The 25017-nt window shown below is 43.0% G+C and overlaps 1 protein-coding gene across 2 annotated transcripts in view; it reads left to right on the forward strand.

The window, feature by feature from the left end:
- Positions 1–3197: 3197 nt before the first annotated feature.
- The window catches only part of LOC109875832 (ectonucleotide pyrophosphatase/phosphodiesterase family member 2), a 33979-nt gene continuing 12159 nt past the window's right edge, over positions 3198–25017 (forward strand). The window contains exons 1-24 of one of the 2 annotated variants that reach the window (XM_031788611.1): positions 3215–3506; positions 4966–5071; positions 5492–5647; positions 6209–6334; positions 6762–6822; positions 7095–7192; positions 7566–7645; positions 7865–7984; positions 8222–8277; positions 8917–8982; positions 11016–11088; positions 11425–11533; positions 11983–12108; positions 12245–12276; positions 12414–12541; positions 12674–12758; positions 12865–12952; positions 13115–13284; positions 16935–16980; positions 17293–17349; positions 18413–18552; positions 19224–19365; positions 19600–19677; positions 20599–20731. In XM_031788611.1, coding sequence (XP_031644471.1) covers positions 3489–3506; positions 4966–5071; positions 5492–5647; positions 6209–6334; positions 6762–6822; positions 7095–7192; positions 7566–7645; positions 7865–7984; positions 8222–8277; positions 8917–8982; positions 11016–11088; positions 11425–11533; positions 11983–12108; positions 12245–12276; positions 12414–12541; positions 12674–12758; positions 12865–12952; positions 13115–13284; positions 16935–16980; positions 17293–17349; positions 18413–18552; positions 19224–19365; positions 19600–19677; positions 20599–20731 — 2294 coding nt within the window. In that variant the 5' untranslated portion in view covers positions 3215–3488. Of the gene's footprint in view, positions 3507–4965; positions 5072–5491; positions 5648–6208; positions 6335–6761; positions 6823–7094; positions 7193–7565; positions 7646–7864; positions 7985–8221; positions 8278–8916; positions 8983–11015; positions 11089–11424; positions 11534–11982; positions 12109–12244; positions 12277–12413; positions 12542–12673; positions 12759–12864; positions 12953–13114; positions 13285–16934; positions 16981–17292; positions 17350–18412; positions 18553–19223; positions 19366–19599; positions 19678–20598; positions 20732–25017 lie in introns of both variants that reach the window. The other variant, XM_020468249.2, reaches the window with a different exon arrangement.

A 25017-nucleotide genomic window follows, 5' to 3' on the forward strand; every position in this document is an offset into this window, starting at 1 on the left:
AATATACAATGCTGTCTTTAAAGGGACAGTCCACTTCGAAATCATAATGTTTGCAGACCTCACAAGTAGTCTCATTATGATTCCAATGTTTGCGTAGATCCAGCTACATTCCCCCCAAAAAATAGATGGATAAGCACCAAATAAAATCATATATTTTCCATTCACTTTAACTGAGGCATTTGGACCTAGCTGAACTGTCTGGTTGACCTTTGCTGGGATTAGCTGACAGACACCATCATTGTCAGAAAGAAACCCAATGGCATCAATAAGGTACACTGGCTAATAAAGATCAGAGAAATGCCTCATAGGCTGACAAGTAATCTTTACGTTGTTACAGGTGAACACTGTGTGTGTGGTAGGGCAAATATTTACAAACTTTGTCCAAAGTGCAGTGGTGTGCTCTTTCACATTGTTTGAGAGCAATGTCAGCACAAGCTTATTTGAGTATACTCTTGACCTGACTTCCTATAACCATATTACTGTCAATTTTATTCCTGGGCAATTCTTAATATGTTCAATTAATCTAGAGTAGCAACAATGTTTCCTTTTAGGTCTGTCATAGTGGGTGACACTTTTGACTGTACAAAGACTGAAGCAGGGTGGGTCTTGAGCAATACGGCATGTGGAGCAGTGATAAACTCACAAATTCATAATATTCTTCTTTGTCTAATGTATTTCCTTTAACCATTTCAACTTGTGGTGTGTATCTGGAGTTAGAAAAAATAAACTCCAGGGCTCTTACATGTAGGATTCTCTGGTCAAAAAATTGCAAGATAGTGTTGTTAGAAACCATATCCAATAAGTGTCCTTATAGTAAAGTCAGCCAACCAGAGCCTGAGGGGGAACGAGACTGTGTCCAATCCAAGACAGTCTGTCATTTTAGTCCGTGTCGGAAGTTGAATGAAGCCCTTTTTCAGAGAGAGAGGGAGAGAAAGAGAGAGAGAGAAAGAAAATGTTTAATTAATCTGGTTCCCAGGTGACATGGAAGTTGAAACCCTATCCAATCCAACTTCCTGTAGGATCAGAGAGGTAAGCATAGCTCCATGTAGCAGAGGTTCATGATCCAATCAAATTGTTCCATGGCCATGCCAGATAATGCTCCAGAGGCCTAATAGCTTAATTAGACAGGACAAGCTTTAAGTCTTAATGCTGTGTCATTCAACAGCTACCCATGACTCCCTAAGCCTCCAACGGCTGAATAAAAAAACATTGATTCATAAATATTTCATAACATCAGTGTACATTTTAGGGAGTGGATGCCCTCAAGCAAAGGTTGTCCTGATTAGTTTCACAACAGTAAAGCAGTGACAGAGAGGCTCCTGTAAAGAGCTTGACTGCCATAAAAATACAGATTTCAGAGTATTGGTAACATTGCCGTCTTTATAATTCTGTGAATCAGAGCCCCTGCGAAATGAATGGAATATAGGCACATTGTGTACTGTACTGTATGTCAGCATGCACTGAAAGATGCCCCTGTGGGCGGGTTGAACCCTCTATACTTCTGGGACAGCCTTGAGAGGAGCATTGAGTAACTGTTCCCTTTGCATTGTGACATCCCCCTTTGACTCAGTAAACAGAACAGAATGATCGGTAAACTATACAGAATGGGGAGTATTTGTTGTCGTAAATGAAATCAGGGCCTCATACCTAAAAAGGTATGTGTTACACTGTCAACATCACACAGGCAATTACAAAGGGCAAGTGAAGTTCTTTTCCATGCATTTTCAAAACATATTTCAATAAGGTGTCAATTTCAAGTCAAATCCCTAGCACCACAAGTAGAGGTCGACAAGGGGACACATGCCATATCTGACATATAGTAGAGGCCTAGCTGTTATCTGAATCACTCTGTGCGCTCACCTCCCATGCAAGGGTGTAGATATTTTGAGGGGTATATGGAGGGGTATTTTGAAAACACAGTATAAGTGGAAGGTTAAGTGAAAGGCCCCCCATCATGAAAACAGCTTACTTCCTGCATTTCAACACATTTTGCCATGGGGCAGTTTAATAATGCTATTCTACACATTGTGTCATGAATCTGAGAGACAATTTTGCAGTTTTAAAGCAAATTCTGGGGCAGGGATCTTCTGTTTTATAGCTCGTCTAATGCTGTTCTTCCCATGTTGCCAAGAGGATGAGGGGAAATGTTGCAGTTTTAAAGTAACTGTCCAGTGAAAATCTCACTTTTAGAAGTTAATATTCTTTTAACTCATACCCAAGTAATGTTGTTGACTCATCCTATACTCATATTTGTGGCCACAGCATAAATAGGAGAAAAAAAACTCTTTAAAAAACCCACCTCAAACTTGTATCTCAAACATGCTGTTAAAAAATGCTTGCTATTTCCTTATAGAGGAGGATGATCTGGCCAATCACCGTTCTACTCGCAGGAATATTTTGTATGACCGGTATAGCTCACACCATTCTGTTGTTGGGGTACGCCCACACCATTCTGTTGTTGGGGTACGCCCACACCATTCCAACACAGAAAAGCTGCTGTAATTAATTATAGGTCATATTTCATAGAAATCTGCAAACACTGGACAGTTACTTTAAAGGTTGGCAAAAACGCAAAAATAACCGCTTTAAACTGTATAACTGATCAATGCACCACCATACCAGGTAATTTAATGCTTAAAAATCTAAATAAATTAATGAATAAGACATTTGGCAACAGAAGTACCATTTCTTACCAATCTCTACAGCTTCCGTCCAAAAACTAATCCTGTGAAATGACATCAAGACATACTGGAGGAGTTACTGGCTAGCTACAAGTGGCTAGCTTACACATGACCAAAATCACACATCGATGAACCACCAAAGGCACACCCCATTTCTTTTGTTCGTGCCCAAAGTAAACTGTTAAAGCAAATTTCCCGCAATTCTATACATGTTGACATTGCTAATGACATGTCCCTAGACTATCTGGGTTGTTCTGACCCCCAAGGGGCTCCCAATCCCCCCCCCCCCCTCCCAAATTATATAGGATATATATCATTTGGGGGGGGGGGGGGCAGTCGACCTTTTCAGAATATTGGGGGCAATTTCATCTATGCTCCCAAGGCCTTTTCAAAGCAAGTTCTTTGGGGTGGTGTTTTCTCAAATTTGGCAGCTACATGATTTTACAGCTGTCATTTCAACATAAACTGTAGTAGAGAAAGTTGTTTTTATAAAAACCCACCCCCTTCTCTCTCTGAGCGCCTCTCTCTCCCTCTCCCTCTGTCATTGCGCGAGTCGAGTGAACCCACAGTTTAGTGCTGACTATGGTTTACAGAACATCTGCCAGCAGCACCATTGTACCACAGTGCAGCTGTCACCATTACTTAATCCGCTTTGGTTTGCAGCAAAAAGCAAATTGAGCAAGACAACTCAACAGCGCTGAACCCCTGTGCCCTGGTCATCGATTCAGAACGGTCAGGGGTGGACTTTGCCCACAATTTTTGGACTCTTTTGGGGAATGCTAAAGAGGAGGATACGCTATTTGGAACATGTTACTGGGGAAATTGGTACGGTAAAGTTGTTGCATAATTGTTGTATTCTGAAATGTAGTCTTGAAATTCTTGGATTTCTTTTGGACAACCTGACAAAATGCTAAATGCGTCCTTGCAACATATTGATAGGTGTAGGGAAGAAATTGTACTTTGAATCTTATTGACAGGCGTCCAGATCTTGCAAGATGGCTATTAGTAAACGTATGTAATTATTCATCCTATTCATTAATATATTGTCTTCAACGAAAATAAACAATTCATTAATAGCCTAATTGTCGGTAGGCTACGCCTAATTGTCGATAGGCTACAGTCTGTAAATAGTGGCACACGCACTTGTTTACCCGGGCAAGTAAACAAGCTAATTGGCTAATGATTAATATTTTGAACAGTCATGTACTGTAAGGCTCCATTCTATTCTGTGACGAATTGTTCTTCATTCATTTTAAATGGTGCCAGCTATTATTTGAACGTTTCAACCGAAACGGAATAGGCAGGCCTGTGTCAGATGTATCAGTTTAACTGCAACAGTTCGGATGAACTTGAAACAATATTATCGCAAAATGAGTGACAGGAATCGTCTGTTCAGATTGATTAGCCTGTAATTAATCACATTCATTTAAGTCTTCTCTTAATTTACTTCTCTTAATTTACTCAGCATCTTATTGAGATGTTTTATTTATTTATCCCCACCAGAAAATGTCACATATAAACATATTTGTTTTAATAGCCCAGTAAAAAATAAATAATTATCTAAATAAATACACCTGGTGGTCTATACAGGGATCAAATTACCTCGTTCAAAATAAATACAAGAACATGTGGGGTAGTTTTTAAAAAGCAACATTTGTGTAGGAAATATTTTGCCATGATAATTAAGTTTTTATACCTAAATTCAGATGTTCTGTTCTCCATTAGGAAAACAAACCTCTCTTCAAACTGCGTCAATCCGTGGGCTGTTTATAAAATAACAAAAGACAACCACTTGTTGTGATGAATTTAAAGGAGTATTTCAAGCTAAACAAATATTATGTTCCTCTCTTCAATGATTGTTGAATCATATTTCAAGCTCAACACATACAGTACATACTCTAGTAACAAAATATTTGCCAAAACGATGGCGCTATGGTTAGACCAGAGTCAAATATAGGCTGTAGGTCAAATAGTTATTAGCCTATTTGAGGTGCACATGATTTTGCTGTAAATGTGCACTTTTGGGACTATTCCATTGATTACATTTTACAGTGTAAGATAAATCGTGCTCAGCTTGAGTATTTGAATGTAGTTGACATCGACCAGTATACAAATATCTAAGTTGTCACAGTACCTAACTATAACTGGTACTTTCGCACTAGTTGAAAATTATTTTTGGATCTGTTTGAATTCATCAGGTGGAATACCTCATGGTCTAGGCTTGACTCCTTGATTCAGATGTTGTATGAACAGCTTTAGGATGACATCTATCTCTTCTTCTCAGTTAGTTGTTCTCTTCGCACTCCTTACGGGATCCAGTGTTAGTGTGGCATATGTCTTTCAAGCAAGTCGACCTGGAGAAGATGCAGGATCTCCGCCACAAACCAAAAGTGAGAAATTCATCTCTGTGTTGACATCTGGCTTTTCCTGCCCTGACACTCAATTGGCTAATAATGCTTTTATTACAGTAGAGTAAAATAGAGAATAATCCCTTCAAAGATGGAAATTGTTCTTTGGCATCACCACTGTTCATTTTCTTCCATATTGCACCTTTTTTTGGAACTGTAGTAACCCAATATTTATTTTCATTTTCTGCAGCTTGATCGCCTTTAGCCTTTGTCTTGTCATAACGCCATAGCTTATTATGTGCAACACACAAGCTGTGTTTACCAGGCTACATTTTCAATGCACTGACGTATTTTCTAGTGAATGTGGTATCCATACGAGGACACGTCCATGGAAGTTGAGTCAGAGTCACTTGGAGTTGGCGTGTCTCTTTTGCATTGTGTAATGGTGTTCTCTTGTCCCAGCTATCTCAGACTCCCTGTGGGTTAGCTCAGCAGGATCATGTAAGGGCAGATGTTTCGAATTGGAAGAAGCTTTACCGCCAGGTTGCAGATGTGACAACTTGTGCAAAACCTACTACAGCTGCTGCTCAGATTTCGATGAGCACTGTTTAAAAACAGGTTTGTGTACCAGCTTGTCTTTGAACTATTTTTTCTTACGGTGTCTCTTACTGTGGTGCCATGGGATAATTGCACAATAGACCCGAGGGGTTGTGCTATATGGCCGTATACCACTAACACCCGAAGTGCATTATTGCTATTATACCATGGCTAAGGGCTGTTCTTAAGCATCACGCAACAAGGAGTGCCTGTATACATACAGCCCTTAGCCTTGGTATATTGGCCGTATACCACAAACACCCAAGGTGCCTTAATGCTATTATAAACTGGTTACCAACGTAATTATAGCAGTAAAAATACATGTTTACCCATGGTATACGGTCTGATGTACCATGGCTTTTAGCCAATCAGCATTCAGGGCTCGAACCACCAAGTTTACAATCCCCAATATGAACAGATTATAAAACCATCCACTACTGTTGAAAATAATTAAACCAAATTAAACAATGGCTGATATTGAATTTGCTTTCTGCTTGATTTGTGTCCATGAGTCATGACTGGTCCTGTTGTAGCTAGTTGTTGATGCTGAATACAGACTCTTATGTCCCTTCCCTGGTGCAGCTGGTGGCTTTGAGTGCAGTGAAGATCGCTGTGGGGAGATGAGGAATGATGAACATGCATGCCACTGCTCAGAAGATTGTCTGAAGAAAGGAGACTGCTGCACCAACTACAAGGCCCTCTGCAAAGGTACACACTCAAACTTGGGATGTCTGAAAGGCTGTTGAAGAAAGTTAATTTAGGTCAGTTCATTCCATATTGAGACCCAAATGGGAAGGCAGTTAGAAGGTGACATAGGATGTGGGCTTTGGGTTCTTGTCTTGCATCTTCCTTTGGACAGAAGTGCATTAGCTTCACATATGTTGTTTGCTCTACAATGAACCGATAAAAAGTACAAACTGTGAGTATCTTTCACATTCTTCATGGTATACATGTATTATATGTATCATCCTCATACTCTGACAACCCGTGCTAATCTGCATACTTTCGAAATGAAGAAGTGAAACTTTGCAACAAGCAGTGTGAAGAAAATTCTTATTTTGAATCAAATTCCAATGTACCGGCAACAGACTTTTACTAGATCATGTGCTAGACTTTTCAAATTCTCCTATTGCAGGAGACACTAAATGGGTGGATGGTGAGTGTGAGGACATCACAGGCCCTGAATGTCCTGCAGGGTACGTTTGAATCAAAAACTCAAGAATGTTTTCTTATTAGTTATGATTTTATCCTCAGAAACAGCGACAATGGCTTCATGGTCTGGGGAAAGTGGCAGTAGTTGAGCAGTCACCTCCAACTTGGACTGGAACCAGTAGCCCTGTTGGCACTTTTTGACCTAACACTGCTAGGCCATATGGTTCCCATATAATTTGTGTAAACTTAAGAAGTGACATCTTATCAACATTTAATTTTCCATGACAGCTTTTGAGTATTTGATCATTCTTCCCAGTTTTATCCGTCCTCCTCTGATCATGCTGTCGGTGGATGGGTTCCGGGCCTCCTATATGAAGAAGGGCAAAGCGGTGATCCCCAACATGGAGAAACTGAGTAAGTCACTCCCACTCACATCCTGACACTAGATAGGCCATACTGTAGCTAATGGCATTGAAGGCAGAAAAGGTGAAGTACCCAGGCAACTTGCATGTCAATCACATTTATTTTGTAAAGTCGTTTTTACGTTAGCAGTTGTCACAAAGTACCTTACAGATACCCAGTCTAAAACCCCAAAGAGCAAGCCATGCAGAGGCAGAAGCACAGTGGCTAGGAAAAACTCCCTAGAAGGCATAGGGGTCTCTAGAGGGGGAAAAAGCCCGCTACTCTACTCTATTATGTTTTAGATCAGAATGGATGTGTTTAGTTATCATGCAGTGTGATGAAAGATTCTAGGCTACTGATCATTGGCTAATTTATTTCCATATAGGAACATGTGGCACTCATGCACCCTACATGCGACCAGTGTACCCCTCCAAAACTTTCCCCAATTTGTATACTCTTGCCACGGTATGTTTACTTATTCCTATGCATGTCCATATGAATTTACACTGTTTTATTGAAACTTGAAATAAAATAGGTTTTCAATTAGATGGTTTCCAATACATGTCCGTGTACAGTGTAAAAACATGTAACGACATTATAATAACATTGTAACAACTTTTAAACAGATCAATGATGTTTCAATGATGTTTCTCTCATAACTCTGTGAGTTGTGATGTTTTCAAGGGGCTTTATCCTGAGTCTCATGGAATAGTGGGAAACTCGATGCACGACCCCGTGTTTGACGCCAATTTCCACTTGAGGGGGAGGGAGAAACTGAACCACCGCTGGTGGGGTGGCCAACCTGTGAGTGTATAGATACTGTCCAATTCTTCACACTTACACAGTTTTTTAATCTTAGGGAAATACACCAATACGTTTGCAGGAGCACAATGACATTTCTAGTGTAAGAAAGCAACTTGGAGCAGTATCAAGTGGTTAGGAATGGATAAGATAATAAGTGAATGGATTTTTTTGCATACTGTATGCCTCATGTTTTATATCTGTGCTTGGAACAATGCTTGTTTCCCTGTATGTCTGTAGATCTGGATCACTGCAGAGAAGCAAGGGGTGAAGGCAGGCACCTTCTTCTGGCCATGGTGTGTTAACTCTCTTTGTTAATTACTTTGTTTTTTGACTGTCAGTTTTACCATTTATGAATGTGTTATTCAGTGCGTTTCTATGGGCTATAGCAGTAAAGGCCAAATTCAATTTGTATCAAATCATTTTTATATATATTTTTTATACCTAAAGGAGTCCTAATATTCCAAATCAAATAGCTAACGGATCCATGGTATTACCATCTTTAAACAATTCCACACAAACGTAGTATAAAGATGATAAGGGTCAATATAAATACAAATAAGTTGTGATTTTACTTGTGAAATGACGCAAATCATTTGCATATCTATGACCTAATAAGCACGAGGGAGCTGGTCCTTCCTACAGCACATCTTTACAAACAATACCCCCCATTCAAACAGACACATTGGCCATTGAGCTCTCAAAGCATGGTAGCGTAGAGCCCAGCTTGTTTTGCTAGCAAGTTTTGCTAATTAGTATACACACATGAGAGCCACATTAGACTGCCAAATGTACACTTTGGTTGATATTTCTATGTTTTGGCACCCTTTTGGATTTTTTCTAAAATGTTTTACCCCCATAACATGCAGTTATTCTAGAACTAAACCATGAGATACCTGCAAGTATACTTGACTGACATATCTGTGTCGTTGCAGGGTGATTCCACTGGAGAGGAGAATCCTGACCATCTTGCGTTGGCTAAGTCTTCCTGACGATGAGAGGTTAGATATTCATCCCCAATGCTCATTTCATGTTAACATCAACCTGTGCCAACCTCACTTCCACCAAATTGTCCAACCAAATTTCCCCAAGACACTCAGATGGACTAATTTGGGAGGGGGCGGGGGCATTAATATACACTGCTCAAAAAAATAAAGGGAACACTAAAATAACACATCCTAGATCTGAATGAATGAAATATTCTTTACATAGATGAATGTGCTGACAACAAAATCACGCAAAAAATTATCAATGGAAATCAAATTTATCAACCCATGGAGGTCTGGATTTGTAGTCACACTCAAAATTAAAGTGGAAAACCACACTACAGGCTGATCCAACTTTGATGTAATGTCCTTAAAACAAGTCAAAATAAGGCTCAGTAGTGTGTGTGGCCTCCGTGTGCCTGTATGACCTCCCTACAAAGCCTGGGCATGCTCCTGATGAGGTGGAGGATGGTCTCCTGAGGGATCTCCTCCCAGACCTGGACTAAAGCATCCGCCAACTCCTGGACAGTCTGTGGTGCAACGTGGCGTTGGTGGATGGAGCGAGACATGATGTCCGGGTGGGCCAGTCCATAGCATCAATGCCTTCCTCTTGCAGGAACTGCTGACACACTCCAGCCACATGAGGTCTGGCATGGTCTTGCATTAGGAGGAACCCAGGACCAACCGCACCAGCATATGGTCTCACAAGGGGTCTGAGGATCTCATCTCGGTACCTAATGGCAGTCAGGCTACCTCTGGCGAGCACATGGAGGGCTGTGCGGCCCCCCAAAGAAATTCCACCCCACACCATGACTGACCTACCGCCAAACCGGTCATGCTGGAGGATGTTGCAGGCAGCAGAACGTTCTCCACGGCGTCTCCAGACTCTGTCACGTCTGTCACATGTGCTCAGTGTGAACCTGCTTTCATCTGTGAAGAGCACAGGGCACCAGTGGCGAATTTGCCAATCTTGGTGTTCTCTGGCAAATGCCAAACGTCCTGCACGATGTTGGGCTGTAAGCACAACCCCCACCTGTGGACGTCGGGGCCTCATACCACCCTCACGGAGTCTGTTTCTGACCGTTTGAGCAGACCCATGCACATTTGTGGCCTGCTGGAGGTCATTTTGCAGGGCTCTGGCAGTGCTCCTCCTGCTCCTCCTTGCACAAATGCGGAGGTAGCGGTCCTGCTGCTGGGTTGTTGGCCTCCTCCACGTCTCCTGATGTACTGGCCTGTCTCCTGGTAGTGCATCCATGCTCTGGACACTACGCTGACAGACACAGCAAACCTTCTTGCCACAGCTCGCATTGATGTGTCATCCTGGATGAGCTGCACTACCACTTGTGTGGGTTGTAGACTCCGTCTCATGCTACCACTAGAGTGAAAGCACCGCCAGCATTCAAAAGTGACCAAAACATCAGCCAGGAAGCATAGGAACTGAGAAGTGGTCTGTGGTCACTACCTGCAGAACCACTCCTTTATTAGGGGTGTCTTGCTAATTGCCTATAATTTCCACCTGTTGTCTATTCCATTTGCACAACAGCATGTGAAATTTATTGTCAATCAGTGTTGCTTCCTAAGTGGACAGTTTGATTTCACAGAAGTGTGATTGACTTGGAGTTACATTGTGTTGTTTAAGTGTTCCCTTTAATTTTTGAGCAGTGTATATAAGAGTATTAATAGATACTGAATAGAGAAGCAAGTTACTGTACTAATTATGGGTCAGTGGTTGAGCAGTGTGTCTGTACTGAGGTCAGTGGTTGAGCTGTGTGTCTGTACTGGGGTCCGAGGTTGAGCTGTGTGTCTGTACTGAGGTCAGAGGTTGAGCTGTGTGTCTGTACTGAGGTCAGAGGTTGAGCTGTGTGTCTGTACTGAGGTCAGAGGTTGAGCTGTGTGTCTGTACTGAGGTCAGAGGTTGAGCTGTGTGTCTGTACTGAGTATGGGTCAGTGGTTGAGCTGTGTGTCTGTACTGAGGTCAGTGGTTGAGCTGTGTGTCTGTACTGAGTATGGGTCAGTGGTTGAGATGTGTTTCTGTGTGCTATTTCTAGGCCCTATGTGTACGCTGTCCACTCAGAGCAGCCAGACACCTTCGGACACAGACTGGGGCCCTTCAGCAATGAGGTGAGCTCCTCTGATTGGGCCAGAAATAACCTCATCCCCAGGCTCAAATTGGTTCGACAGAGAGAGCGAGAACTGGCTGGTGGACGAAATTAGGCCAAAGATGGTTAATGGTTGCTATGGGATGGTGTGGGTGTTGTGGGGGATGTTTCACGTAAGAACAACTCATTTTAAGCGGCTAAATAGCTAAATAATGCTGCGCTCTCTAACTACGGTGATATTTACTCATCGATACTGTAAATACAGGTCAAATGTTATCATGAACCACAATTGACAAATTCCAGAGATTGTTCTTGAGGCATGACTTGTAGTAACCTTGGTGTGTTTTGTGTGCTGTAGTTGGACAACCCCCTGAGGGAGATTGATAATGTCATTGGACAGCTGATGAACGGCCTGAAGCAGATGAACCTACACCGCTGTGTCAACATCATTGTCGTTGGAGACCATGGTATGGAAGAATAGACCACAATTTCGAATTGTATCTGCACTAGCCTATGTCTACTCTGGTTAACTGACTTAATATTTTGTTAATTTAACTAGGCAAGTCAGTTAAGAACAAATTATTATTTACAATGAGGCCCTACCGGGGAACAGTGGGCTAACTGCCTTGTTCAGGGGTAGAACAAAATATTTTTACGTTGTCAGCTCAGGGATTCAATCCAGCAACCTTTTGGTTACTGGCCCAACACTCTAACCACTTGACTACCTGCCACCCCTGAATAACACCCAAACCAGATGTCTTTCCCTGATGTCTTGATAACATTGTGAAAATATCCATATGTACCTTGTTGTAATCTGGTTATTTGATGTCTCTACAACCAGAAAACCTTTTTACAAGCATAAAATCATTTTTATTTTGGCTTATGTTAACTTGTCTCTTTCCCCCCCCCCCCCTAGGAATGGAGGAGGCCCACTGTGATAGGACTGAGTTCCTCAGTACCTATCCTGTGAACGTGGATGAGATCAATCTGATCCCTGGATCTCTTGGGAGAATCCGGGCCCGGGATCCCAAATCAACCACCTGTGAGTTACACAGTACTGTAAGAGAATGGATGTAGCAGGCTAGATGTGTGAACTAGAATGTGTTCACACATATTTCTTTCTTTCTAGTTTATTTTCCTATGTATCTGTTTTACTTTTTTATGTTTACTTTTTTCAGATGACCCAAAAGTAGTTGTGGCAAATCTTACAGTAAGTGCACATGAAAAAAACGAACAAAACTAAACAATTATTATGTTTTTGTTAGATATTTTGCTGGCTGTGTAGAACTTACAGTAAGTCATCTACATGTGTGGTCACAGAGTCCATGTAATGACCTTGTTTTTCAGTGTAAAATGCCAACCCAGCACTTTAAGCCTTACTTGAAACAACACCTCCCGAAACGGCTTCACTACGCCAACAACCGCAGAATTGAGGCTGTCCACTTACTCATGGAGAGAAAGTGGCACGTTGCTTGGTATTGTATTTTTCTACACAACTAGTACTATCAACTCAACTAGATTAAGTTAAAAGAATTATATGGAATTTGTGGACTAATTGGTATTTGTGTAATGCTTTTTATTTTGTGTATTTTTTCTATGTGATGCAGGAAAGTACCTGAAAACAGGAGGCATCCTGGGAGATGTGGTTTCTTTGGTGACCACGGATTTGACAATAAGATCACCAGTATGCGGGTAACCACTTAAATTAACATTCTATCAGTGCAACATTTTTCACATACTGTATTCTATTCTTAGCTGTTTGTGCTTACATTGTTTCCAATGTTTGTTCCCAATATAGACAATCTTTTTGGGCTATGGACCAAGCTTTATGTTCCAGACCAAAGTGGCAGAATTTGAAAATATTGAGTTGTACAATGTCATGTGCGGTACGATTTCTTTCTGTACTTATTAAGTGCTAGTACGAGCTTATTTGTTGGCACCCCTGATTACTCTGAAACCAATATTTACAAGAGATATTTCATAACCAGGAAATATAAAGTCTCTGTGGAAACTTTGTAGCATCCATCTCATATGCCCTTCTTTCCCAGACCTCCTGGGCTTAGTCCCTGCCCCTAACAATGGAACCCATGGCAGTCTGAATGACATGCTGAAAGCTCCTCCTTTCACACCGATCATGCCAGAGGAAGTGACTGCACCCACCACCTCTGACGCCACCTCTGCCACAACCTACGACTTGGGATGTAGCTGTGACAATGAGGTCAGTGGTGAGGTCATGACTGGAAACCAACTCAAAGAGTTTCATAGCCATTCCATTTTCATTTCAGGTCATGTGGGAGCTACATTAAAATTGCAATTCCTTTCCATTTATTTCAACTTAATGACACAAATTCTTGAAATCACTTCTTAAAGGTAACAATTAAGTACCTTACTCTTGTTGTTTTCAATTAAAATGGTCAAAAAGAAACAAAAATAGCTTCTTATCAAAGAGCAATTTCTCAAGCAAGAATTTAGCTAGGACTGTCTGGAACTGGTCTGATTAGGGAAGGTAAAACTGAAAACTAGCTTGTATTGGCAGAGAGGTTTGGAACTCTCTTTCTTATTATGGCGCCGGAGGGGATGGCTGCCGTTTTACGGGCTCCTAACCAACTGTTCTATTTTGTTAGTTTTTTCGCATTGTTTGTAACTAATTTTGTACATAATGTTGCTGCTACCGTCTCTTATGACCGAAAAGAGCTTCTGGACATCAGAATAGCGATTACTCTACTCAAACTTGACAAATACTTTATTTTAATGAATCCGACGCGAAGGATATACTGCTTTGTCAAGACAAGGCCTAACGATCTACGATTGAGACTATCCTACCAACGGGACATTAAAAACTGTAATATCTTATGTTTCACCGAGATGTGGTTGAATAACGACACAGATCAAATAGAGCTGGCTGGCTTCTCCGTACATCGGCAGGACAGAGCAGCTACGTCTTGTAAGAAGAGGGCGGAGGTGTGTCTATTTGTCAATAACTGCTGATGCGCGATGTCTAATATCAAAGCAGTCTCAAGGTATTGCTTGCCTGAGGTAGAATACCTCATGATAAGCATTAGACCACACTGTCTACCAAGAGAGTTCTCATCTACAGTGGGGCAAAAAAGTATTTAGTCAGCCACCAATTGTGCAACTTCTCCCACTTAAAAAGATGAGAGGCCTGTAATTTTCATCATAGGTACACTTCAACTATGACAGACAAAATGAGAAAAAAAATCCAGAAAATCACATTGTAAGATTTTTTATGAATTTATTTGCAAATTATGGTGGAAAATAAGTATTTGGTCAATAACAAAAGTTTACCTCAATACTTTGTTATATACCCTTTGTTGGCAATGGCAGAGGTCAAACGTTTTCTGTAAGTCTTCACAATTACTTAAAAATCATGCAATGTGATTTTCTGGATTTTTGTTTTAGATTGTTTTAGTTTCCGCCTCTCACAGTGTAGCTATGATAAAAAATTACAGACCTCTACATGCTTTGTAAGTAGGAAAACCTGCAAAATCGGCATTGTATCAAATACTTGTTCTCCCGACTGTGTATACTCGGAGGTGTCAGAGGAAGGCCCGATAAATTGTCAGACTCCAGTCACCCAAGTCATAGACTGTTCTCTCTGCTACAGCACGGCAAGCGGTACTGGAGCGCCAAGTTTAAAACCAAAAGGCTCCTTAACAGCTTCAGCCCTAAGCCATAAGACTGCTGAACAATTGATCAAATGGCCACTCGGAATATTTACATTGAACTCCCCCTGCTTTGTTTTTACATTGCTGCTACTCGCTGTTTATTAACAGTACCCCCTGTATATAGCCTCATTATTGTTATGTAATATTCTTGTGTTACTTTTTAAATTTTTTACTTTAGTTTATTTTGTAAATATTTCCTTAACTCTATTTCTTGAACTGCATTGTTGGTTAAGGGCTTTAAAGTAAGCATTTCACGGTAAGGCCTACGCATGTGACAAATAACATTTGATTTGATTTGATGAACTAATTTACCGCCTGGTGATGTCACCGGGCAGGCCAAAACTCCATCCCACTAAAACAGGCTGAAATTTCAGGTGTTTTTTTTTAACAGTACTAAAAGTGCATTATCATAATTTTCACAATTTCACAGTATTATTCCAACCTCATAGTGTGGAAATATATATAAACTCAGCAAAAAAAGAAACGTCCCTTTTTCAGGACCCGGTCTTTCAAAGATGATTCGTAAAAATCCAAATAACTTCACAGATCTTCATTGTAAAGGGTTTCCCATGTTTGTTCAATGTACCATAAACAATTAATGAACATGCACCTGTGGAACGGTCGTTAAGACACTAACAGCTTACAGACGGAAGGCAATTAAGGTCACCATTATGAAAACCTAGGACACTATAGAGGCCTTTATACTGACTCTGAAAAACACCAAAAGAAAGATGCCCAGTGTCCCATGCCTTAGGCATGCTGCAAGGAGGCATGAGGACTACAGATGTGGTCAGGAAAATAAATTACAATGTCCGTACTGTGGGATGCCTAAGACACGCTAGAGGGAGACACGACGGACAGCTGATTGTCCTCGCAGTGGCAGACCACGTGTAACAACACCTGCACAGGATCGGTACATCTGAACATCACAGCTGCGGGACAGGTACAAGGTGTCAACAACAACTGCTCAAATTACACCAGGAACGCACAATCCCTCCATCAGTGCTCAGACTGTCCGCAATAGGCTGAGAGAGGCTGGACTGGGGGCTTGTAGGCCTGTTGTAAGGCAGGTCCTCAACAGGCATCACCAGAAACAATGTCGCCTATGGGCACAATCCCACCGTTGCTGGACCAGACAGGACTGGCAAAAAGTGCTCTTCTCTGACGAGTCGCGGTTTTGTCTCACTAGGGGTGATGGTCAGATTCGCGTTTATCGTCGATGGAATGAGCGTTACGCCGAGGCCTGTACTCTGGAGCGGAATCGATTTGGAGGTGGGGGGTCTGTCATGGTCTGGGGCGGTGTGTCACAGCATCATCGGACTGAGCTTGTTGACATTGCAGGCAATCCCAACGCTGTGCGTTACAGGGAAGACATCCTCCTCCCTCATGTGGTACCCTTCCTGCAGGCACATCCTGACATGACCCTCCAGCATGACAATGCCACCAGCCATACTGCTCGTTCTGTACTGCTCGTTCAGTGTTCTGCCATGGCCAGCGAAAATCCCGGATCTCAATCCCATTGAGCACGTCTGGGACCTGTTGGATTGGAGGGTGAGGGCTAGGGCCATTCTCTCCAGAAATGTCCGGGAACTTGCAGGTGCCTTGGTGGAAGAGTGTGGTAACATCTCACAGCAAGAACGGGCAAATCTGGTGCAGTCAATGATGAGGAGATGCACTGCAGTACTTAATGCAGCTGGTGGCCACACCAGATACTGCCCGTTACTTTTGATTTTGACCCCCACTTTGTTCAGGGACCCAGTATTCCGTTTCTGTTAGTCACATGTCTGTGGAAATTGTTCAGTTTATGTCTCAGTTGTTGAATCTTGTTATGTTCATAGAAATATTTACACATGCTAAGTTTGCTGAAAATAAACACAGTTGGCAGTGAGAGGACGTTTATTTTTTTGCTGAGTTTATAAAACAAAGGAAATCACATGTGTGACTACACTGGACCTTTAAATATATATTTAACTAGGCAAATCAGTTAAGACAAAATTCTTATTTACAATGATGGCCTACCCCAGCCAAACGTGCACTGCCCAATTGGACTCCCAATCACTGCCAGATGTGATACAGCCTGGATTTGAACCAGGGACTATAGTGACACTTCTTGCACTGATATGCAGTGCCTTAGACCACTGTGCCACTCGGCAGCCCTGAAGGTCACTGTCTTCTGTTACAGAACAAAGTAGAGGAGAACAATCAGAGATTCAGCCCAGCAGCAGATGGTAAGTGTCTATCTTTTAGAGTGTGGTCGGTTACAGTTTAATTGAAGTGATAGTTCTCTTTTTTGACTTTTTAGCTTTTTTTCCACTTATCTAGGGTGTTGTGGAATCACCATTTTAAAGTTTGTTAGCAGGTTATTTATCAACTTCCAGAATCTCCTGGCTAACAGTTTTTATGAAATATTGTATCAGTTAGCGGTGCATTCAAAAGTATTATAACTGGTTTAGTCTCTCTTGACAAGGTGTGACAAGAAATGTGAAAAATGCTAATATGGGGAGATTGACTTGCATTGGATTTTGGACACAAATGTCCAGGTAAACAAAACCAAAGCATGGATTGCTGTCTTACCTTGTCCATAAACTGTTCACATGGTAAGGAAACTACGTCATTTTGTAATTTGAGTGAACTATCCCTTTAACTATTCTGAAACTCATACTCCGACATTCACGTTTTACTGAGTGACTAAGAGCTTAGCAACCACCTGACATGTAACCGGTGGCATTGTGTGGCTTAACAGCTCTGCGTCCTCGCTCACACGTCCGCAACTGGGATTGATCTTATGTCTTCTGTATCCCAAACACGTGACCACCCTCTTGTATCACATCCATGACGCTGGTGGGGGTATTTCAAGCTGAGGTGTGAGCTTTATCAACTCAACGTGGTTACACTCGCTCCTCTCAGTCCACAGCAACCCCAGCCTTTGAGCTGAGTGCAACTGCAGATCCGGTTCACGACACCACTTTAACCGGCGGCATGCTACTTGCTTAACAGCTTTGCTTCCTCGCTCACAAGTCCACTGCTGAGAGGGATTGATCTTGCGTCCTCTGTCTCGCAAATACACGTGACCGTCCTCTTGAAACACCTTAGTCAGCTTAGCCACGAAAATCAATTAAATGGCACAGGTGGTGGTATTTAAAGCTGAAGAGTGAGCTTTACCAACTCAACTCGGTTACAGACAACCCATGACAATGTGAATGTGATTGGTTGAGAACCCGTAGTGCAGAGCGTTTACACATTGTACGCACATGTTCATTTTCCACTCCTGAGTGTCTCTAGCCAACTCCAACACATTTTCCCCATGGTTTTGAATGCGTTAACTAATGCAAATGCTAATGCTAACCCTAATATAAATGCTAATGCTAACCCTAATGCTAACCCTAATATAAATGCTAATGCTAACCCTAATGCTAATGTGATAACTGCATTTATTATCGCAAGCATCATATCAGTGTCTACATGTGAAAACATATTTTTTACATTCTGTAATTTAAAAGATGACAACAACCAGAAAGTCGTAGTATGCATGAAACATGCAATATTCAGACAATATAACATGAAAAGAGTGCTACACTGTAGAATTCAAATACAAAGTGACTCATTTCGAACCCAGGTTTACTACTGCCCTCCTTGCTTGATTAACTGGTGTTTTCACAGAAGCCACACACCTCCCCTTCGGTCGACCAGCGGTTATTTTCCAAACGACGTACAGCCTCCTCCTCCATAGTGATTTCATCAGTGGATACAGCCAGGAGCTCTCCATGCCCCTATGGACGTCATTCACAGTGCCCAAACAAGTAGGGTATCACATGGAACACAACAAATGAAACTGACCTCAAGTCATTTAATGACTCGATCCATATGATTTGAGAGTTTGTCCTCAGACCTCTGTCATGTTGATTAGTGGTTTCCGAATGTTTTTTTAAAACTTGTGACCCACATAAGGCTATTCTAGTTTTCTTGTTACCCATAGAATAGACACACAAAAAATTGTTATAGCCCCAGCCCAGTCTTTGGTCAGGGACCTACCAGTATGTCTGGAGCCACCATTTTGGAAACATTGTATTAGGTCATATCTTTCCAAAGCTCTTTTGAAATGTATCTGTTTCGTACAACTTGAATGGGTGCAGTGAGTAGCATGCATGAAAACAATTAGTTGTCCTGTTAGGAGATCGTAAATGTAATTTTGGTCTTTGACTCAACTGGTTAATTGCATTTTGTATTAGAATTACCCTGGTTGATTTATTGGAGGGAGAGAGCCTGGATAGGGACTTGCGTAACACTAACCTAACAGAACCCTATACAGATTTAGAAACGATACAGCACACAAATCAACTAATGACATGGCCCCAATCACATACAGAAACACTGTATTGGGTGTTTGTAAACAATGGGTGTTTGCCATTTCTATCTCATTTTACGATGGGATTTCACAATGTGTTACCAATGACAACATGTTCCCTTCCAGGAAGAAGTCACACCCCTCCCTGAGCCTGAGCCAGTGATTGAGTGTGTGAGAGCAGACCTGCGGGTTCCTCCTGAACACAGCCAGGCCTGCACCACCTACAGCCAGGATACAGACATCTCCTATGGCTTCCTCTATCCACCAGGTGAGTTGCACACTAGTCCACCCTGGGTCATGTTCATTAAGGCACACTGAAGCAAAACGTTTTGCAATGCATAATAAAAACAAATGTATGTTATTGGACAAGTTCAGACAGTATCTCCCGTTTCACTCAGTTTGGTACCTAATGAAGATGACCCTGGTCTTGGGGGTGTGCAGGCTTTTTTCCAGGCCTAAATGGGAGGTAAATTAAAGTATATATTTACATGTTTTATGCTAGAGCTGGCCCTGTCTCCTGAATCAAAATATGATGCATCACTGATCACAAACACCGTTCCCATGTACCCTGCATTCAAAAGTGAGTATTCATTTATTTATATTTACATATTACATTTTTATTTGTATATTTCCAACCCATTTGAAAATTCAGGTTCAAATGCTTTATAAATCTGCCACTGTGTTTTGTTAAGCAGGTTGTTGTTATCGGTTCTCTAAGGAGATCCTTGTTGCTCAATATTTGTTTTTCTCTGGTAGATGCTTTCTTCCAAAGCTATTACAGTTACCAATCACATAGTATATAGTACATGTGGCCCTCTGTGAGTGTTGTGCTGTATCTTTGCTTGGACTGGCCATGCTAATGTGTGGAGGGAGAGGTAGGAGGGGGAGTGAGGAGGGAGGCTAGTCTGATGACCTCAGGTCTGGGAGAGAAGGGACAGGCTGACACCCATTGTCCTCTCACTGGAGAGAGACGTCCAGTACCCACCCACGCACTCACTCTCACACTCGCACTCACACGCACACACACGGGCTTGCACACACACGGGCTTGCACACGCACACACACAAAGAGAGAGCCTCAGTGAAGCCTGGTGTGGTGAATGATTGTAGAGATTGATGTGAAGAGCAGTTCCCTTGTCTGGGGACTTTTAGAGCAGGGCATGACTTTTACTTCTTCTTGAAGGAATGTGCATCAAAATTAAACCAGACTTTTGCTTTTGAAATGCTTACAAGGTGCCCTGCTATAATTTAAATGGTGTAAGACCACATTAATAACATGTATTCACAAAACGCTATACTCAGATGCAGTCTAGAGTATTTTTCAAGGCTGGCTATAAGAATTAATTTCAGTTCATGAGTCCTTATAACGTCCCAAATGCATTCATGCAACAGGTGTTTTACAGACAATGTTAGAAAGCATTTGTTTTGGTTATTTGTTTTGCTGTACCAAAACAAAACCACATTTGCTTGTACCTTGTTCTCTTTTCCCTTCAACTCTGCAGAAATATGGAGCTACCTCCAGGGGACTCTTCTCAAGCGCTACGCAGAGGAGAATAACGGCATCAATGTGGTCACCGGTCCCATCTTTGACAACAACTATGATGGCCTCCGGGACACCACCGTGAAGATCAAAGAGTAAGAGCTCAGAACAATCACTCAAATATACATTTTCACAAAGTCTGATGCCTCAGTTTGTATGATGTGTTACATCCGTTGTTAGGAGACCAAGGTGCAGCGTGGTTGGTGTACATTATACTTTTATTTTAAATTAAAAAATATATATATATAAAACGAATGTAAAGCTATATGTAGTGCAGAAAGCAACTACACACAAACAAGATCCCACAAACTCAGGTGGAAAACAGGCTGTCTAAGTATGATTCCCAATCAGAGACGACGATAGAGAGCTGCCTCTGATTGGGAACCATACCCGGCCAACAAAGAAATAGAAAACTAGAATGCCCACCCAAATCACACCCTGACCTAACCAAATAGAGAAATACACAGTCTCTCTAAGGTCAGGGCGTGACAGTATTCCCCCCCCCCAAAAGGTGCGGACTCCGGCAGCAAAACCTGACTCTATGAGCGAGGGTCCGGGTGGGCATCTAGCCTCGGTGGCGGATCCGGTTCGGGGCGTAGACCCGCTCCGCTTGCTGATCGCTCCGCTTCCGTGGAACCGGACCGTGGATCGTTGCCGGAGGAACCGGACCGTGGATCGTCGCCGAGGACTCCGGACCGTAGATCGTCGCCGGGGACTCTGGATTGTAGATCGTCGCCGGGGACTCTGGACCGTAGATCGTCGCAGGAGGAACCAGACCGTGGATCGTCGCCGGAGGCTCCGGACCGTGGATCGTCGCTGGAGGCTCCGGACCGTGGATCGTCGCTGGAGGCTCCGGACCATAGATCGTTGCCGGGGACTGTGGACCGTAGATCATCGCTGGGGACTCCGGACCGTGGATCATTGCCAGAGGAACCGGACCGTGGATCGTCGCCGAGGACTCAGAACCGTGGACCGCCTCAGGATGTTCCGGACTGTGGACCGTCTCAGGAGGTTCTGGACTGTAGACCGTCGTAGGAGGTTCCGGACTGTGAAAAGTCACCGGAAGCTCTGGACTGGGAACTGTCGCCAGAAGCTCTGGACTGGGAAATGTCGGCGGAAGCTCTGAACTGTGGAGGCGAACTGGAGGCCTGATGGGTGGGACCCGTACAGGTGGCACCGGGCTGATGACACGCACCTCAGGGCAAGTGTGGGGCTTAGGCACAGGACGCACTGGGCTGTGAAGGCGCACTGGAGACACGGTGCATAGAACCGCATAACATGGTGCCTGAATGGCAATACACACCCCAAGGCGAGTGCACGGAGGAGACACAGGTCGCACCGGACTGGTGAGGAAGTTCATCATCTGGAGGCCAGATGCGTGAAACCGGTGCACATAACACCGGACTGGTGTCACGCTCCTCAGCACGCCCGCTCTGCAGCGCTCTCAACGCCAGCACCTCTCTCCAGAATCTTGCGTTGAGCTCCTCACTCGACTCCCTGACTGGCTCTGGTTCAACCCTTGGCTCCGCCGACCACTCCGTGTGCCTCCCCCAAAACATTTTGGGGGGCTGCCTCTCGTTCTTGCGTCGTGTCCAAGATTCCTGATCTCGTCACCGTTCCTCTCTTGCTGCCTCCGCCTGCTTCCATGGCAGGGTCTTGTCCCCTGCCATTACCTCCTCCCAGGTCCATGATGTCCTCCACTCCTGGGCACGCTGCTTGGTCACTTGGTGGTGGGATCTTCTGTTACGTCCGTCGTCGGAATGTGACCAAAGCACAGCGTGGAAAGTGAACATCTTTCTTTATTTTAAATGACACCAAAAAACAAATAAATGCAAAACGAACGTAAAGCTATATGCAGTGCAGAAAGCAACTACACACAAACAAGATCCCACAAACTCAGGTGGAAAACAGGCTGCCCAAGTATGATTTCCAGTCAGAGACAACGATAGATAGCTGCCTCTGATTGGGAACCATACCCGGCCAACAAAGAAATAGAAAACTAGAATGCTCACCCAAATCACACCCTGACCTAACCAAATAGAGAAATAAACAGGCTCTCTTAGGTCAGGGCGTGACATGATGGCAATTTGCATATAATCCAGAATGTTATGAAGAGTGATCAGATAAATTACAATTAATTGCAAAGTCCTTTGCCATGTAAATGAACTGAATCCCCCCAAAAACATTTCCACTGCATTTCAGCCCTGCCACAAAAGGACCAGCTGACATCATGTCAGTGATTCTGTCGTTAACACAGGTGATAGTGTTGACGAGGACAAGGCTGGAGATCACTCTGTCATGCTGATTGAGTTCGAGTAACAGACTGGAAGCTTCAAAAGGAGGGTGGTGCTTGGAATTATTGTTCTTCCTCTGTCATCCATGGTTACCTGCAAGGATACACGTGCTGTCATCATTGCTTTGTACAAAAAGGGCTTCACAGGCAAGGATATTGCTGCCAGTAAGATTGCACCTAAATCAACCATTTATCGGATCATCAAGAACTTCAAGGAAAGCGGTTCAATTGTTGTGAAGAAGGCTTCAGGGCGCCCAAGAAAGTCCAGTAAGCGCCAGGACCGTCTCCTAAAGTTGATTCAGCTGCGGGATCAGGACACCACCAGTACAGAGCTTGCTCAGGAATGGCAGCAGGCAGGTGTGTGTGCATCTGCACACACAGTGAGGCGAAGACTTTTGGAGGATGCCTGGTGTCAAGAAGGGCAGCAAAGAAGCCACTTCTCTCCAGGAAAAACATCAGGGACAGACTGATATTCTGCAAAAGGTATAGGGATTGGACTGCTGAGGACTGGGGTAAAGTCATTATCTCTGATGAATCCCCTTTCCGATTGTTTGGAGCATCCGGAAAAAAGCTTGTCCGAAGAAGACAAGGTGAGACAAGGTGTCATGCCAACAGTAAAGCATCCCCAGACCATTCATGTGTGCTTCACAGCCAAGGGGAGTGGGCACACTCACTATTTTGCCTAAGAACACAGCCATGAATAAAGAATGGTACCAACACATCCTCCGAGAGCAACTTCTCCAAATCATCCAGGAACAGTTTGGTGATGAACAATACCATTTCCAGCATGATGGAGCACCTTGCCATAAGGCAAAAGTGATAACTAAGTGGCTCGGGGAACAAAACATAGATATTCTGGTTCCATAACCAGGAAACTCCCCAGACCTTAATCCCATTGAGAACTTGTGGTCAATCCTCAAGAGGCGGGTGGACAAACAAAAACCCTCAAATTCTGACAAACTTGATTCTTGATTATGCAAGAATGGGTTGCCATCATGTGGCCCAGAAGTTAATTGACAGCATGCCAGGGCGGATTGCAGAGGTCTTGAAAAAGAAGGGTCAACACTGCAAATATCGACTCTTTGCATCAACTTCATGTAATTGTCAATAAAAGCCTTCGTCACATTCAACGTTTGCTTCAACTGGTAAAGCCTGTTATAACCCGTAGCATTCGGGTAGCCATCCAATGCGTCCTCTATGTCAGCTAGGAATTTCTCTGTGTCGTTTGGCTGACCTGGAACGAGGTGGGAACATTTTGGACGAGTTTGTCAAGGCATTCTGCGCCAAGTGGTAGAAGAGGGTTGGTTTCATCCTGTGGGGATGAAAAAAGAGGAGAAGCCAAGCTTTGGCTTTGTTGGCAAAGAGGCGCCATATTACTCAGTGCCGAATGGCCAACGGGAGAAGACTGGGGGACACATGAGGGAGGTACAGTCTGAAACCTTCTATGGTCTTCACTCCTTTGAGTACTGGGCTCCGGTTGCTTGGTTGGGTAGTCAAGCTGTAGTGTGTGACCATTCTGGAATTCCTCAAGATGGTACCTAAGGGTGGTATTCTGCTTCATTGCAGATTTTGGACATGTGAGTGTAGCACTTGCTCACTTCGGTCTCATACTTATCTGTCATTGTTTGCAGATAGAGGTCTTGAGTAAGTAGCGAGAGATTCAGTGATGAGATTTCCCCCACTTCCTTAGAAATCAATATTTCCATTTTCATCACCTGAGTTCTCTCATCATTCATTTGGTCAGCGACTTTAATGAGTTCTGCTGATTTGTCATCCAACTTAGTCATTGTGTTCATTAACTAATCATCTTTGGTCTGCAGCATTTGGAGTAGAACATTGTTACTTTGAGTAACGTTCAACAAAACTGAATGCATTTTATCAAGTCGCGCGCTCCTGTTTGTAGATAACTCGTCAGATTAATCCAGCTTTGGCTTGGACATCGTCGTATTTAGTTTTGGCTAAATCGAGTTGTTCCTGTAGAAGACGATTTTGCTGAAGAGTTTGTGCTCGATCATCATCATACGTTTTTGCAATTACATTTAATTGTTCAGCTTTCAACCGCAGTTCTACAGCTAGCATAATATTTCC

Source organism: Oncorhynchus kisutch, linkage group LG14 (genome assembly GCF_002021735.2).
Source record: "Oncorhynchus kisutch isolate 150728-3 linkage group LG14, Okis_V2, whole genome shotgun sequence".
NCBI lineage: Eukaryota > Metazoa > Chordata > Actinopteri > Salmoniformes > Salmonidae > Oncorhynchus > Oncorhynchus kisutch.